At 35.7% G+C, this 17,993-nt stretch overlaps 1 protein-coding gene across 3 annotated transcripts in view; it reads right to left on the minus strand.

Annotated features, from left to right (window-relative positions):
* LOC106869693 (NADPH--cytochrome P450 reductase) overlaps nt 1–17,993 on the minus strand; it is a 69,908-nt gene that overhangs the window by 30,799 nt on the left and 21,116 nt on the right. For 2 of the 3 annotated variants that reach the window (XM_052968889.2, XM_052968891.2), the window contains exons 2-4: nt 4,974–5,263; nt 2,891–2,942; nt 49–177 (exon numbers count right to left, since the gene is read on the minus strand). In XM_052968889.2, coding sequence (XP_052824849.1) covers nt 49–177; nt 2,891–2,942; nt 4,974–5,143 — 351 coding nt within the window. In that variant the 5' untranslated portion in view covers nt 5,144–5,263. Of the gene's footprint in view, nt 1–48; nt 178–2,890; nt 2,943–4,973; nt 5,264–11,226; nt 11,503–17,993 lie in introns of those variants that run through there. The other variant, XM_052968890.2, reaches the window with a different exon arrangement.

Raw genomic sequence — 17,993 nt, forward strand, 5'->3', positions numbered from 1 at the left:
TAGAAATATCTGCAATGGAACAGTTATTGCTTGAAGAAGATAACTTACCATATTGCACTCCTCTGGATCCATGACCAGACCTTTCATACCATAGCGTAGAGCATCCTTGGCTAAACACCCAGAAAACTCCTCAGCAGTTCCAGTTTGAGAACCATAAAATACCACAACATTCTTTCCCTAGTATAGAATGGAAAAGTATTAAATGTGAAATCCAAGTTTCTGAAATAACAGTGGAGTAGGAAGTTAAACATTGAAGAACAGTTAGTATATATGATTTAGATCGCAAACTGATAATTGTTATATTTCAGATTAAATTCATGTTTATTTGTAGTTTGGCTTCAGGTTAGCGCTAATCAAGTGGAGGCGCAATGGCCCAGTGGTTAGGGCAGCGGACTCGCAGTCATAGGATCACGGTTTCGATTCTCAGACAGGGCGTTGAGAGTGTTTATTGAGCGAAAACACCTCAAGCTCCATGAGGCTCCGGCAGGAGATGGTGGTGAACCCTGCTGTACTCTTTCACCACAACTTTCTCTCACTCTTACTTCCTGTTTCTGTTGTGCCTGTAATTCAAAGGGTCAGCCTTGTCACCCTGTGTCACGCTGAATATCCCCGAGAACTACGTTAAGGGTACACGTGTCTGTGGAGTGCTCAGCCACTTGCACGTTAATTTCATGAGCAGGCTGTTCCGTTGATCGAATCAACTGGAACCCTCAACGTTGTAAGCGACGGAGTGCCAACAACAACAACAACAGCGCTAATCAAGCTAGATTAGATATCTGTAGTACAGAGAGAATCTAAAGGTAAGAGATTCACCAAAGTTCTGTAAAGCAGTGAGCAGAAGCTTGAAATGTTCTAAATTGCAAAACAGTGTGTCAGTGTGAACCAAGATAATGTTGAGAAAAAGTATGTGGGGAATGACACCAAAGCATCTACTCTACCAACACTAAGAAGACTTGGAAATGCTGAAGAGAAAGCCTAATGTGGAGAATGCATAGAAGTAAGAGGGACTACTCCAAGTAGATCCACCAGCAGATCCAGCTATTAAGTTGACAGCAGTATGGTTAAAATACAGTTAAGGATATTAAGGCAAGGAAAGCAACTGGACCATCAAGAATAGTTGCAGAAATGCTGAAAATATCCAGCAGAATAGAGCATACACTAGCCACCTACATAGTCAACAGAATAGTAGAGAGAGGGCCAATAGCTAATGACTGGCATAGTTGTATCAGTATCAACACCAAGAGCAAAGGAGATGCATTACAGAGAAGCAAATGCAGAAGCTTCAAATTGATGGACCAGGTTATGAAAGAAATAGAATGAGCTTTAGCCCAAGAAATTAGAAAGAGAATTAGCTTAAAATAGATCCAGTTAAGGTTGGGGCAAGGTCAGAGCACTACTCATACACTCTTCCTAGTGAAATAACTACAAAAGTCCTCAGCTAAGAGTAAGCCACTTTACCTGACATTTGTCTACCTGGGTAAGGTCTTTGACAGGGTACCACACTCTGTAATCTCTGGTCTTTAAAACTAGTCATAGAGTGAATGGTTTAAGAGCATGTACAGAGATGCCTTCAGCAAAATCAATGGTGCCAATGAGTTCAGGGATGGTCTATTCAATCAAATAGTTGAATAAAGTGTCAGGCAAAACCTAATGTTCAAATCATAATGGTGGCAAAGTGCCAGGGTGTACTCGCAAGGAATAGGGATAAGAGCATAGATGGGATGGTAGAGTAAGGAAGAGAGAGATAAATGGTAACAGGTGCCAGCAGGGCATTGCCCAGAAGGCACAAGTAGGTAGAGAGTGGGGGTGGGGAATGCTGTAACTGGTGAGAACCTGAGTATATAGATGGGGTGCGGAAAGCAACAGTACAGAAATCAGGATAGTGAGGACAGGATTGGGGAGTGGGAGATAGTTATAGTGTATGAAGAGGAAATGTGAGCAAGGGAAGAGATAGTTAGGGAGAGGAAATGTAGTTTGGTTTACTGAGGTAGGGTGTGTGGTAATTTTATTGTTATAAGGGATGGAACACAACACTTCTAGTACTCAGGTTCGCTGACGTGGGCAGGTCTTCTCTAGAACCTCATATTGCCTTCATATAAGAAAAATTCTTGCTTTATTAAAATTACCTCTGCCTCTAGTGGATGTATCATGATAGTGAAGTAGCAATTATGACCAGCTCTGCTTGAGAAGGGGAGATAATCTCCAGATTCAAGAATTCTGTAAAGTTGTCATGCCATCAAGGAAAAGGACAGTCATGGATATGTGTTTCTGGCTCAGTAGCCTTCATCAGGACATCACTTGTCCAACCTTATCTCCAGTAGCCAAAGAACTTAGACTTATACAAGATGGAGTGGAAAACAGATATGGCCTAGAAATTTTCATTTATTAAAGAAAAACGAACTAGGAGAAATAACTCGAAGTGGCCAGTGGCATGTATTTGAATAACATGGACAAATACTGGTGTATCAAATACCATACAACAAAAATTCTTGATTATTAAAATTAACTCTGCTTCTAGAGGATGTATCATATCACCAACTGGAAATGGAGGGCTTCTTTCAGCTTCTGTCAATCCACTCACAAAACATTGGTCAACTCAAGGCTATAATAGAAGATACCTGCCCAAGGTGCTACACAATAGGACTAAACCTGAAAGCACCACTTGAACCAATTCCATCTGGCCCACACCAACATGGAGAAGTGGATGCTAAAACACTGGTGATGACATATATACAAATACATAACTCAGTATAGTTACAGTTATATAGTTTATTAAAGTGTATAAGCACAAAGTCACTAGGTAAATATAGAAAACAAATTATATTACAACAATGGCTGAACTCATGCAGTAGAAAAACTATTTTAAATTATACAGCTGTTAAACTCTTACCAAAGTTTTCATCTTTCCTATTAATCCACTGTCTTCTGTTTTTGCAGCTGGGCTGAAAGAGTGAGGAAGAGAGTGATTAGAAATAAGGTTGGTAACTGTGTAACAGACAGTAAGATTAACACTTTAGCATTTAAACCAGCCATATCCAGCCCAAATATGCCTCCTGTTCCAGGTTGAAAACTGGCCAGGTCTAGCTTCTCACACCTACCCTACAATGTCATCCCACAAATAGACGATAACATAATCAAAATCTCAAGGCTATGAGACAATATATGATCAATTCAAAATGATATGAATAAATAAGCTTTACATTTAGCAGAATAATTCAAATACTAAAGAGTTAATAGATTAACTGTAGAAAGTAGAAAACAAAGAGAGTCAGAAAACCATCAACAGACCAAATGTAGAACAGAACTCAAGAGAAATGAACTTTATGAATTAACTATTTCAATGTTTAAATGGCTGAGGTAGAGTCATTGGATTATTAACATTAGAGTGAATTTTTTTTTAATCATATCCTGGTGAGAACATGACAACAATTTTGGTGCCATGATAAAATGCCATAAAGTGGTTGGTGTTAAGAGGAGTATCCAGCCATAGAGACCATGCCAAATTTAGAATGTTTTGGGAGAGCAGTAACTGAGAAGGAGCAAACTCAGTCTGAGATGAACTATCCAATCCATGCCTGCATGGAAGCAGAGATAAAACAATGGTAGTGGCAGTGTTAGCAACACTAAAGATAGGTATAACTACCTGAAGAAATAATCTTAATTCTTTCATATTATTATTTTAAATCAGAACTGAAGAAATGACTTCTATATAATGAAGAATAAAAGAACTGCAACAATGAATGATTTGTAAATAAATCATGATATAAATATACTAATGAGAATAAAATAATATACATCTGACAGGAGGTGTCTAGAATCATCATCATCATCATCGATTAACGTCCGCTTTCCATGCTAGCATGGGTTGGACGATTTGACTGAGGACTGGTGAAACCGGATGGCAACACCAGGCTCCAATCTAATTTGGCAGAGTTTCTACAGCTGGATGCCCTTCCTAACGCCAACCATTCAGAGAGTGTAGTGGGTGCTTTTATGTGTCACAAGCTAATAATGTTAGTGTTTGAATATATAAGTAAAGTGTGAAGTTATCTATGTGTGTGCATGGTTCTAAGTAGCAGCAAGCATGTTATGTGTGAATAAATATGGTAAACAGAAATTCCACTTTTAAAATGTTCTCAAAAATTTTGTGATGTTTCAATTTGTAAACAAATAAGAGATTTCATTTTTGTTTGGATCTCTCAGAATTACTTTCTTTTCTCAAGCTCATAAATATAAAATTACAATAGTAGTAGTAGTTCTTTATAGCAACAAATCTAATAACAGTCAATTTGTTTGTTTTTTTTTCTTAACAAATAACAAATATAATTGAGAAATATTTCTTTTCCAAACATAAAAAATTCTGTGAGCAGAGACAACAGTAAGAGACAATAATGTTAGCAACCATTAAGACTGTGTTGTTCTCCTGCAAAGCAAATAAATCTGCCTGGCTGAGAACCAGTACTATATGCAATATGTGGCTGAGTGGTTGGTAGTTTGCAAGGGAGCTATGTCTAAAATACTGGTTTTTCCAATGACAACTGAATGTGTACATTTTTAATCATCCCAGCATGTAAAAATTGGATGTAAAGGAACAGGTACAAAGTTGCTCATAAATAAGTGTAGCTTTAATAGCATGTAATATACAAGCTATTATCTAATAGCTATATTTGCATTTGAACAACTTTGTGAAAAAGACTCATTTTAATAATTTCTCAGTAATACCTAAAAAAAAAAAGACTTATTTTCATCCCAACTTTTTTATTTCTTATATCTTTAATAAAATGGCTATAAGAAAAGGTAAGATCTAAATAATTTTGTCTTTGTGCAAAAGCAAATATGGTTTCTTCCCTAAAATATTAAAATTAAATTAAATTCATGTTCTCTTCACAAATTAGTCTAATGTAAAATTTCTTAATAATTTTAAAATGTACACAAAATAAAATAAAACCCAATTAATAAGATAATCAACTCACACAATATTCAGTCTTTGAAAATCCATTGTATCTTCTGTTTTCCGCCAGAAAAGGTAATAAAAAGCCAATCCTATAAGCGTACTAACAACTGCAATATCCAGTAAAGATATCATGCTGCCTTCAGAACTGGGATCAGATTCCTCAGCCACTTCTGTAATTATTGCAAACATATTGTTGGAGAGGAAGGGAAACCAGAAAGATGTGACAAGGAATGTTGGAAGGCAACAAAATTACTGTGAAGATCTTTTTGTTTGCCCCTTTCTGTTTTCACTTGGCTCTTTGAACACAATCTGGGGAAAAAAAAAGAAAAAAAAAAAAAGAAATACATAAATGACAAAAATGAAATTTTCTTCATGAATAAAAACAAAATAGTTTAGTTTCAGATATCCAATACACTGACTGCTGAAAATAAATTATAAATAGAACTTTATTAAATCATCCACACATTGATAATTGTGGGAAGAAAAATAACTGGTCTTTCTAGTAGCGTCATCGCATTTAAAAAGCAAACAGATCAACTGAATAAAAACAGTTTGAAAATTTAGGTTGGAGAGAGGTGACTATGTGCAGAATCTAATAGAAAGAAAGCCAGAAAATATTCCTTTAATTATTCACACACTGAATTACAGTTCTGAGCCATAGAGAATAAAAAAAAGTGCAGGTATGGCTACATGATTAAAAAGTTTGTTTTCCAACAAGGAGTTTCTATTTGACCTTGTTGTACTGTAGCACAGTCATGACAACACCAAGTTTCAGCTTATACTCCCAGTCACCTGTTCCCACCAACGTTCCTAGATTAACCCTCACCTGTCAATACTCAGTTATTGTCTCATTATTAAAACCGAACTTGCTCTTTAACCCTTTAGCAATCAGATTACTTTGTCAAATATAATGTACATTTATTCACATTGTGTTTTAAATTTATCATTCTTTATCTTGTAGTTTCAAGATTATGCAATTTTTAGAATGGCATTGTTAAGTACATGTGAGAGGTCAGATCTGTCTGGTTTTAACATGTGAGAGGTCAGATCTGGAACAAAATCCCATCGTAACTGTTGAGGAACTAGCAGAGAAGCTTGGATTTGGTCATTCAACCATTCAACAAGTCAGCAAATTGGGTCAATGGGTTCCTCACAAACTTTCCAAGTCTAATCGCATGCAGAGAGTGAATGTGTGCTCTTCTTTACTGTCAAGAATGAACCTTTTGGGACTGAATAATGATTGGTGACAAGAAATGGATTCTCTATAAAAATGTCAAGCGCAGAAGACAGTGGGTAGAGAGAGGAGAACCACAAGCATGCCAGGCTAAAGAAGCTCTTCACCCACATAAGGTGTTGTTATCTGTTTGGTGGAATATGAAAGGTTTAGTCCACTTTGAACTTTTAAACCCAAACTAAACAATACCAAAGGAGATCTATTGTAAGCAGTTTAAGTCAGTGCTAGAAGAAAAATGACCATCTTTGGTTTCAAGCCGAAAAGTGTTCCTCCATCAGGATAATGCTCAGCCACATACATCGAGGATAGCATTCCAAAGGCTGAATGGGAAACGATACCCCACCCACCATATTCACCAGACATTGCCCTATCTGATTATCATTTATCATTTATTCTACAGTCTTCAACATCATTTGGACAGAAAAAATATGAATTCTGTAGACGAAGTCAGAACAGTACTGGAGGAGTATTTTTCATCATGGACAAATGAAGTTTGGAAGAGTAGCCTTGCAAGTCTACCAAATAGATGGAAGAGCATTGTAGAAAATGAAGGAGAGTATATTTTAGATTAAAAAAGAACTTTGTTTATCTTAATATTGAAAAGTAAAAGAAGTATAACAAAACCGCATTATTTATGGGATGACCCAATATTTCATTTGTTTTGGCCAAACCAAACAAAATGAAAGAAATCTCAAAAGAATTTTATCAAAATTTTAATGGGTAATTAAATATGGGGATTGCAGAGTTACAGAAATTACCACTGAAGGCAATAAGGCTCCTAAGACAAAAGCAGCTGTGGGGGGAGGGGAACTCATTTTCTACTTTGTACCAAGCCTCAGACTACAAGATGGAAGTGAATCTGACAGGTTGACTAGTCTTCCTGAATGAGATGGCAGTAACATCAGTCCAACCAGACATGGTTCCTCTAGCCAGAAGCCCAAACCAATCACCTTCCAGGGATACTCAGTATCCTTGAAGGACAGATTTGTTTCTCACAATCTGAAGAAAACCATATACTGGGACTTAATTGATAATGCTCTCATCAAAGGATTATTATTATTAAAACCTCATTTAGGTGGTGAGCTGGCAGAATTGTTAGCACACTGGGCAAAATGCTTAGCAGCGTTCTGCCTTTATATTCTAAGTGCAAATTCCACCGAGGTTGACTTTGCCTTTCATCCTTTTAGGGTCAATAAAATAAGTACCAGCTGAACACTGGGGTCGATGTAATCAACCCATGCCCTCCCCCAAAATTGCTGCTCTTCAGGCAAAATTTGAAACTATTGTTAAAGCCTCATTCCCCTTTGAGGTCAAAAGGCATGGCTTCCCATGAAGATTGGTGTAGGACCCAAGCAACTAAAGAAGGCCACTAGACAGACAACCATGGCAGCTGAGATCAGTTCAAGGTGGTTGTGGTTGACAACAGGTCACAGATGGAACCCTTCTGTTGGTAAAGATTAATTCAGTCCTTACTGCTCCACTCAGGCAAAGCATACAGGCAAAATGCTTGTAACTTCATGAAACCTGCTGATGGGTGCTCATCATTGTGATAACTTTAGTCACTATCAGGAGAAAAGCTTCAAAATCTAAGTGGCTCCTGCAGTTTCTAGTTACGACAAAGTGTCTTCAGTATTTATTTTACCCACATAGAATATTTCTAATTATGATTGTGAATGTACTCCACACATGCTGTTTCAAGGTAAATAGTAGTAATCATTTAATCTTGGTGCCTAAAATGTCTGCAGGTAATTTAAGTTCATTTAAAGCACAATAAAGCCTTTGTCAAAACAAGTGAAATATGACAGCATGAGGTCAAATATCAGGCATAATGACAAATATATATATACCAACTAAGAATGTACAGTGACTTTATAACTAAAAAAAATGTCTAGATATCCTTGGGTTACTGGATCACAGATACACAGGATACTGACAGATCTTCAGATAAAATGTATTAGATCAAGATTAGGCCACTAATACGATTTGAGACAAAACAAAATATAAAAATATTGTTAAGCTACTGATGTGTCTTTGGGCAAAATGAAATACATTTTGTTGGACATTTTGCTTTTAATAAAACATTAAAAATATTTCAAGTAACATGCTTTTATGGTAAAAATTATTTTTCACTACACATCATTCCTATATATGGGAAAGTTGCAGCTGAAAGGTCTTTGGTCATACAGCCAGAGCTGATCAAGAGCTACAGAAAACAAGAACAGAACAATACTTGTAGCTCATTCTCCCTACAACTACATAAGATGGGCTACATAACACATAATTCTTAGATAACCATACACACACACACTGAAATATTATTATGATTGTTTAACATCCACTCCTCCATAACAAATTTGAGACTTTTTTTAAGGAAGCATTTTAAGGCCAGATATCATCCCCGATGTGAAACCTTTCAATAAACTCTTACATCTAGGTCTATATTGTACCTACTCTAAAAAACAGGATAAATACAGCTACATATTTTACACACACACATCAGCATATCTGCTTATGTGTGTATGTCTATGAAGCAAGGTTAAGAATTCCAATTCAAGTTTTTTGATTTTTATCTTCAGTTTATTACACACTAGCAGAAATACCCGGCTTTGCCCGGGTTAAAGAGAATAATGAAATCTAAAAACGCTGTCTAGACTACGCAACCCTCAACTGTTAGTAGCTACGATACCATATTTCTACCTTAATAACTCTCCAATCCATGCCAGCATGGAACATAGACATAAAGTAAATACATGTAATTCAGAAACACGTTTTGTTAATTTTATTTTGTAACCAAACAAACAGGTACAGATTATAAATAATGAAAGGCCAATTTTGGTGATTCATTTGACAGAGCTAGTAGAGAGACAATGCGATGATAAAACTGAGGTTGGATCTTGAAAGTTTGGATGAATGCTGCCTCAGTTAAATCTCTTGTGGTTCCAAATGATGTCATCTGTAGTACAGCGTCGTATTGTCTAATTTTGTTTTGCAAATGTTAGGAACCTTGGTCAGTTGATGATAACAGTTTCTTCAATAGCTCTGGAGGTTGGGGATTGTGGAATTGTTGGGAATGTTTTTAACTTTGGTGTTATATGTATTGCTTGAATTTCTTTGACATGAAATATATGTATTTTCACTGGGTTTGTAAAAGAGAGTTGTGTAGTTCTCGAGTTTTAGGGATTCACACAGACACACAGACAGACAGACAGACAGACACACATTCTCATCTTTATATAGAGAGATATGTATACACACACACATGCACCCAAACACACGTATATATATGTATATCAATATAAATATATGAAAGTCAATGAAGTTTCGTAAAAGAAGGTGATCATGTACACACTTTCTTGCTGTTGTGATTATAACACCTCATTGTAAACAATGTTCCTTGTTTTCCCTTGTGGAGCATATGCAAATAGGTTTTTTTTACTGCCCACTCTTGAGCAGCCAACATACAGTTGTCCATGTGAGAAGCAGGGCTCTTCCAAGAGAAGACCAGCTACAGACAGTGCTCATCTGTTATGTTCGGGTTAAAATTTCATCAACATCAAAAATATATGAATTTTCATGGGAGTTATGGCCGTTATGCATATAATATAATTTCCAAATTGCAGACAAAATTTACAATCGATAAATGTTACCAACTGGGGACTATGTGTGTCACAGTGATAATAAAAAGAAGACTCAAAGGAGGTCTGCAACGAAATAATTTTACTCAACACTTTGCAAGTGAATCAATGGAGGCAAAGATGCGTCTCATTTACTTGACAATTTATGCACCACATTGCAGAAATCACAATGTAAGTATATCTGAAAGGGTAGTCTTACACTGTTGTACCGTTGAATTACAAATAATGCTCATCTGTTATTTTCGGGTTAAAATTTCATCAACATCAAAAATATATGAATTTTCATGGGAGTTATGGCCGTTATGCATAGAATATAATTTCCAAATTTCATAAAGATCCATTCAGTACTTTTGACGTAGTTTGGGATAAGAAAACAAATGATTAATGTGTGTGTTTGTGTGCATGTGTGTGTGATGGGTGTATATATGTATAGATATCTGTATGCATGTATATATATGTATATATGTGTACATATTACATGTACATCTATCTATATATATATATACATCTACACATATGTATACATATACATGTATGCATATAGATCTATATCTATATATATATCTATACATATACGTGTACATATACATCTATATGTATACATATACATCTCTCTCTCTCTCTCTCTCTCTCTCTCTCTCTCTCTCTCTCTCTTTCTTTCTCTCTCTCTCTGAAAGTATCTGTCATTACAGTATAGAAATGTGATTGTTTCTGTTACTGGAATAATGTGTACATATACATCTATATGTATACATATACATCTCTCTCTCTCTCTCTCTTTCTCTCTCTCTGAAGGTATCTGTCATTACAGTATCGAAATGTGATTGTTTCAGTTAGTGGAATAGTTTCATTTTTAAAGTGAAAGTATTTGACCTGAGTGTTTTTGTTTCACTTTTGACACGTAATACTTAAATAGTGGAGGAGATATTATGTTGCCGTGGGCTCGAACTCTGCAAGAAGTTAAAAATTTTTTTTTACTAAAACACAACTGGAACCCTAAATAAGGCATGTGTAAAATTTGAATGAAATTGGTTGCGTAGTTCTCGAGTTTTAGGGATTCACACAGACAGACAGACAGACAGACAGACAGACAGACAGACAGACAGACATTCTCATTTTTATATATATAGATTAACACAGAAATAGATATGGTGGTTAACTGCAAATGAAATTTAAATTTAAACTGTTTAAACTGCAATAAACTGAATTTTTTTTTTTTTTTGGATTCCAGATTATATATAATTTTTATCCATTTCAAAATAAACAAAATGCAACACTTAACTAAAGTATTATCTACATCATACACACACACAACTCTCTCTCTCTCTGGGAATAACAACATATCCACATTAATGTTATATTACTCACTAATCATGTGGAAGAAAAGTAAAATTTTCACAAACCTATATATACTTTGATGTGAGAAAAAAAGATTTCCAACAAGCTGAACTACTGTAATGATATTTCAAGCTGTTTAAAGTTCTATGCTTTATCACAATATTTCATCAGCATTTTAACATTATCAGTTTCACCCTGCAATTAACTGAATAACTAACAAAAAACCCACTTATCTGCAGAGAATGAGAATATTCAATTATGATAAGACACTAAATTTTCAATTTCATTTATCTTTAATTTTATTAGCCGTTCATTTTATTTCACAATCGTTACTCATATATATAGATATATCATCATCATTTTTTTTTATGTCCACTTTTCCACCATACTTATCAGTAACAATCAAGATTTTCATTTCTTTCCATTTCAATTCAACTATTTATCTATCTGTATATCTAATGACATATCAATTTATCTGTATATCTATGGGTATATCTGTAGACTTACCAACCTACCTATCTATCTATCATATTGATTTTCCTTTCTGTAGATGTATGTATCTGTCTAATCTGACAATATGAATAAGCATTTAAACCTAATAACAAAAGAAAAAAAAGAACAAATTGAATAATGGTAGAGCCCCAGCATGACCACAGCCTTTGAGCTGGAACACGCAAAAGAGTAAAAGCGTAACATCCAAAGCTATTTACTTAGGCTATTTCACTTTCTCTATCAATTGCCAATTCACTGCCTTTGCCTTCAGTATTTAGTTACATATCTTTACATTCCAAGTTCAAATCTCTCCAGTGCACTAGTTAATACTTAATTTAATCTATTATTTGTAACCTTCAGCTAATGTTATAACTCAACGATAGTATGGTTAAGAAATTCACTGCCCAACCATGTGGCTCTGAGTTCAATTGCAATGCATGGAACTTTGAATAAATATTTTCTACAACAGCCTTGATTATGCAATGCTTTGACAGTGGAACTTGGTTGACAAACTGTGCAAGAGCTCAGTGTGTGTGTGTGTGTGTGTGTGTGTGTTGGATCCTTTTGTCTCTTCATTTAGTTTGATACATAGGAATCAGTAAAATAAGTACTAGACTGAACTTGGTATTGAGATGAAGCAGGCTGCTGCCAATGTCTGTCCATTCCCTACAAGGGATAAACAGTTGAATGTGGAGGGAGCAAGGTGGGTAAATGTGTCAACTATTTCAACCAAAGACAAGAAAACATCTACATTGTTTCTCAATCATGCCAGATATAGCAGCCAAATCTCCTTCATATCACATCCTACTGATTTAAAAACATAAAGCACACACTGGACAGAACAATGACATGCAATATATGTTTACGTAACAATATTTTCCGAACAGTTGCAATGACCTAGATGACAATAGGTTATCAGGTGGCTGTCTTGCTTCCTGAAGTTAATGTTGCAGATTAAAAGGTTACATGCATCACAGAACTCCAGTAGCCTAGTTCCTTCATCGTTCCAGGAAGCAATACCATGGCCCCCATGTACACCAGTGAAGATACCGGATTTCCATCCAACATGCCCATTAAAATTTCCAACTGCAAAGATGGGGTCATTGCCACTCGTCTTTGAGGTAGCCTGTAGACGGGTATCATAAAAATGGTCCTTCTGATCATTTGGTAGGCCCGCTTGTGGGGCGTAGCCAGAGATAATTGTAGCTGTGCTGTTCTGCAGGACTAGCCTGAGCTTAAACACTCTATCGCATACCCTGACAACCTCTATGACCTTATCCACCCATTTCTCTGCAAGGAGTATGCCTGCACCCTCTACTCCATTCATGTTACTTTGCCAGAAGATTTTATACCTATGTACCTTGCCTGTGAGGACCCTAGCTAAAGCTCCTCTCCATCTTACCTCTTGTATGCAGCATACATCAACACGTCTCCTTTCAAGCATCTCCACAGCCTCACTAGACCTACCTTTCAGTGTGCCTACATTGACAGTACCAACTCTGAAAACTGGGAAAGGAATGTGGGGTGAGGCTTGGGGAGGAGAGATGTTATTCAGCGCCTATAATATATATAATACAATATATATATTATAATATTTATATTATAATATATATATTATAACATATATATACCATCCTCATCATCATCGTTTAACATCCGCCTTCCATGCTGCAATGGGTGAGACAAATATACACACAACAGGCTTCTTTCAGTTTCTGTCACTCACAAGGCTTTGGTTAGCCCAAAGCACTATAGCAGAAGGCACTTAACCAAAGTGCCACACAGTGTGACTGAACTCAGAACCATGTGGTTGAGAAGCAAACTTCTTATCAGACAGCCATGACAGTGCCTATGTAGTTGACAATTTTTCACGATAATGAAAAAAAAATCATCATTACTAGAATTGTTTGAATTTTCTTTCTTTCAACCCATTGCCATTATTTAAAACAAAAGATTTCTTTATTATTTCACTAGACTTTTTAACAAAAATGTTGCCAAAATGTAGACTAAATATGTCCTCATCAAAATTTATTGAGATGGCTGACCTAAAGATATCATTAACACGCCATCAAATGAAACAACAAATTCACAACAAACAGAATAAATACAGTAACAACAACAAAGAATGGAAAATCAGTATTTGTTATAACAACATTCGCCTCTTACAACACACATATGTAACAATTCTTCAACTAGGAGACACACCGTAATAACAAATATGCATAATTCAAAACAGAGACACATATAAGCAATTCACAAATACACTATACTGAGTGACTGACATTCAACAAAATGAAATGAGTTCATTGGTTGAATACTGATTATGTAAGCCTCACATGTAACTATGTTATGTAACAAAACATTCCAGTAAGTAACAATGATACTTCTTTTACACAATGATATGCAATTATATATTTCTGTAACACATTTCAGACATAACACTCTGTATAATACAATGACATGCAATATATGTTTTTATAAAGACATTTTGCAGAGAGTGGCAATGACCTAGATGACACAGGTACTCACATAAAAATAGCCTACATTGAAAAGTAGGTTTCATGCACTCTAAAATATGGTGAACAACCAACTACATACACAATATATTTTTGAGTTAATAATGGAGTTTATGTGGTTGCACAAACACCTCATGTCTCTGGTCCTCATATTGTAGAACACTGGCAAATCTCTTACTTTCTGCTTCTCCATTTGCTAAATAAGCTTGTCACATATATTTTCTTCTAGCTACATAATCAAAGTCTCTGCTGCTCCCATTTATGGCTCTTTCCACTTCATTGTTCCACAACCACATCAACCTTAGGCTGGCCAGAACCTTGCATTAGCCATAGATTTAGTCCAACTCTCAATAGGTTGTCCTACAAGTACTTCCAGTTGCCCCCTGTGTTATGTTTCTATTTCTTCCTTCTTTTTATCAGTTGCCTCAGTTAAAACTTCTCTAAATTTCTGGCAGTTTCATAGATCTTTAAGCTACTATATCTTTTTCCAAACTGGTTTGTGTGTCTGAGTCCCTCTAGCTGTAAGTCTGAAGTCACAAACCACTAGCTTATTTCAAGATAGACAGCTGTGAATGCAAAATCTTTCACTGGTGAAGAATGTATAACCCATTTTCCAGAAAGGACAGTCAATCTAGCATGTACTTCCACAGGACTGATAGGTGATCAGGTAAATGGCTGGTATCTTCAAGTTAGTGTTGCAGATCAAGTCATTTGCATCACGAAACTCCAACAGTCTGTACAGAATTTTGTCTCAGGCTGGCTGATACAAACACATACACAAGGTCATGTATAGATGGACTTTCCTATTAATATTGACACATGAAGGTCTTGTTGAACCAACAAGATGACTTACTTAGGATTCAAGGTAATTAAGTATTCCAGACATGTACCCTTAACATAATTTTCAAGTAAAATCAACATGGCAGTAAGTCAAGGCTGGATCTCTGAACTACAGGTACAATCCACCCGGTGGGCTTGTACACAATTCTTATTTACTAAAATTCACTCAAAAGACTTAGGTCAATCAGATTATAGTAAAGACATTTAGCCAACATGCTACACAGTGATATTGAACTAAGAACCTCAAGATTGTAAAGTGAGCTTCTCAATTACTGATGTCATGACTGTGTCCCAATGACTGGCACCCATGCCAACGTCATCTCCTTCATTGGACACGAAACTCAGCATGCGAAGACTTATTGGGGCAAGCGAAATAGGGATAGCACCTGTGCCCAGCGTCGCCTTTCTGGCACTTGTGCCCGTGACATGTGTAAGGATTTTCGAGCGAGATCGTTGCCAGTGCCGCTGGACTGGCTCTTGTGCGGGTGGCACATAAAATGCACCATTTTGAGCGTGGCCATTGCCAGTACCGCCTGACTGGCCTTCGTGCTAGTGGCACATAAAAGCACCCACTGCACTCTCTGAGTGGTTGGCGTCCAGCTGTAGAAACTCTGCCAAATCAAATTGGAGCCTGGTGTAGCCATCTGGTTTCACCAGTCCTCAGTCAAATCGTCCAACCCATGCTAGCATGGAAAGCGGATGTTAAACGATGATGATGATGATGATGATGATGATCACACACACACTCACATAAACCACATGCAAGCATATTTCACTGACTACATTCAGTATTCCTGCTATGACCAACCCATTTTTTAATAAATTATATGCATGATTACTTTAGCCAGAACATTCAAAGACACAAAAATCTGAAAGAGATTTAGCTCCCAGTTATAGCAGATCATGATCCATCATCCTCCTAATGTACTTATTCTCATTTTCTAGTCACATGGATCCAATCCAATCCATTCAATAAACACACTTTTCATACACCTAACAGAATGGATACAAGATGATTACAAAAACAAAACACCCTTAAATTATATTAATCTTGAATATTTCAGAAAAGATGGAATGGTCATATCTTGACAAGTGAAAGTTGACAGATAGAAACTATATGGTATCCTACAAGAAGAACTTCACTTGTTCTTCAATTGTAGATTTTATCCACCACTTGGTTAACCCTTTAGCATTCAGATTACTCTATCAAATGTAATGCTTATTTATTCACAGTTTTGAATTAATCATGTATTATCTCATAGTTTCAGTGTTTCAATGATATTAGTGTTTACTTTAAGAATAACATTGTAGAATATTTGGATCAGATATGGCTGGTTTCAATGCTAAAGGATTAAACATTACCACCCAATCCTTGGATGCCTTGAGCAAAGGCCACTCTCTGGTAATAATTTAGGCCAGATCTCTAGTATAATATAACTTCACTACTTCCTTCCACCAATTTTGAAGACCCTAAAAATCTGAAATATAGTCATAGAGGTCACCCTTTCATCTAAAATGTTAACAGAAAGCTATAAATCAGATCAGAAATGCTCAAAGCAGAGTGTGATGGCCACAGCAAAAAAAAAAAAAAAAGAAAAAAAAAAAAGGAAAATCAAGTGGAATTGGTCAGGAAATGAAAATATCAACAAATGAAAGTTTTAGTTTAAAGAACTTTGAAAAATAGAAAACTAGAAAGATAATCCGTCAACAAACATATCCATAATATAGTGAGTTGGAAAACTTTAAAGATTGTTCCTGCAGTTTGAAGACAAAAAACATCTACGAGTGCTTAAAATTTGAAGAAAAAAGAAAAGAAAGAAAAAGAAGAGGTCACCAATAGTGAAAATATTGGAAAGTAAAGGCAATGCAGGTAGGAGTTGATAGGTAGGTACTCATGATCTTAATCTTCTTCATGATAAATGATGGTGATAGTGACGGTGAGCAAATTAAATTTACCCACTCTCCTCTGTTTTATATTTGCTTCTTAGCAATCACTCTACAAGTTGTGTTATACTTTTCCTTCCTCTCTGAAGAAGGACATTTGTCCAAAACATTTGGAAGTGTCTCTCCTCATGACAAACATATTGTATCTTTTTTTTTTTTTTTTAATATGTTATCTACATCTTTAATAAATTCACCTTAAACATTAGTGAGATAGGGATGAAATTCAATAAATGTTTCTCAAAAGATATTGTTACAAAAATGTGAACATTTCTAGTAGAGTCTTTTTTTATCTTCAGCACTTCAACTTTTAACAGAACCTAAAATATTTAGCTGCTTTAGAAAACTGGAAATTTTTTTTTCCAATGGTCATCAAAATTCTTGTTTCTATTATTTTTACTTATTGAATTGTTATCCCAATATCTATTTCAAGTCCAGTACTTATTCTATCAGTCACTTTTTACTGAACCACTAAGTTACAGGAATAGAAACAAACCACTTGTTAAGCAAAGAAATAAGCAGAAAGACACACACACACAAGCTGAGTTTCTGCAGTTTCCAAAGACGTGGCCAAGGTACAGTGCAATGGGACTGAACCTAAAACCGCAAGATTGTAATGCAAACTTAACCGCAAAACCATGCTGGCACATTTTTTTAATATTTGTTCTCTTTGTAATTGAGGTTTCTTTTGTTGATGTCATTACTGTCGAGTTAGAATTTTAGCAAAACTAAAAATGTACATGAATAACATTATAGCAAAGGTTGTTTCATACAATAGCATGAGAGGAAACAGTTCAAGATTGACAGTAAAATTAAAATCTTCACTTCATTCCCTGCAACTTGCTATTTTACTTTCAACTAAAATTAAATTCTAGAATTTAAAGTACAAAATAGACACTTAATTGATTTTTATATCAACAATAATCAGAAGCTTGCCTTCAACTGGCTTTGCTTTTTGTGCATTGGGGAAGTTGTATGTGTGTCATTAACATCATTTTAGTGTCCACTTTCAATGCTGGCATAAATGCATGCATGCATGCATG

Source organism: Octopus bimaculoides, chromosome 6, assembly GCF_046866305.1.
Source record: "Octopus bimaculoides isolate indiv1 chromosome 6, ASM4686630v1, whole genome shotgun sequence".
Lineage (NCBI taxonomy): Eukaryota > Metazoa > Mollusca > Cephalopoda > Octopoda > Octopodidae > Octopus > Octopus bimaculoides.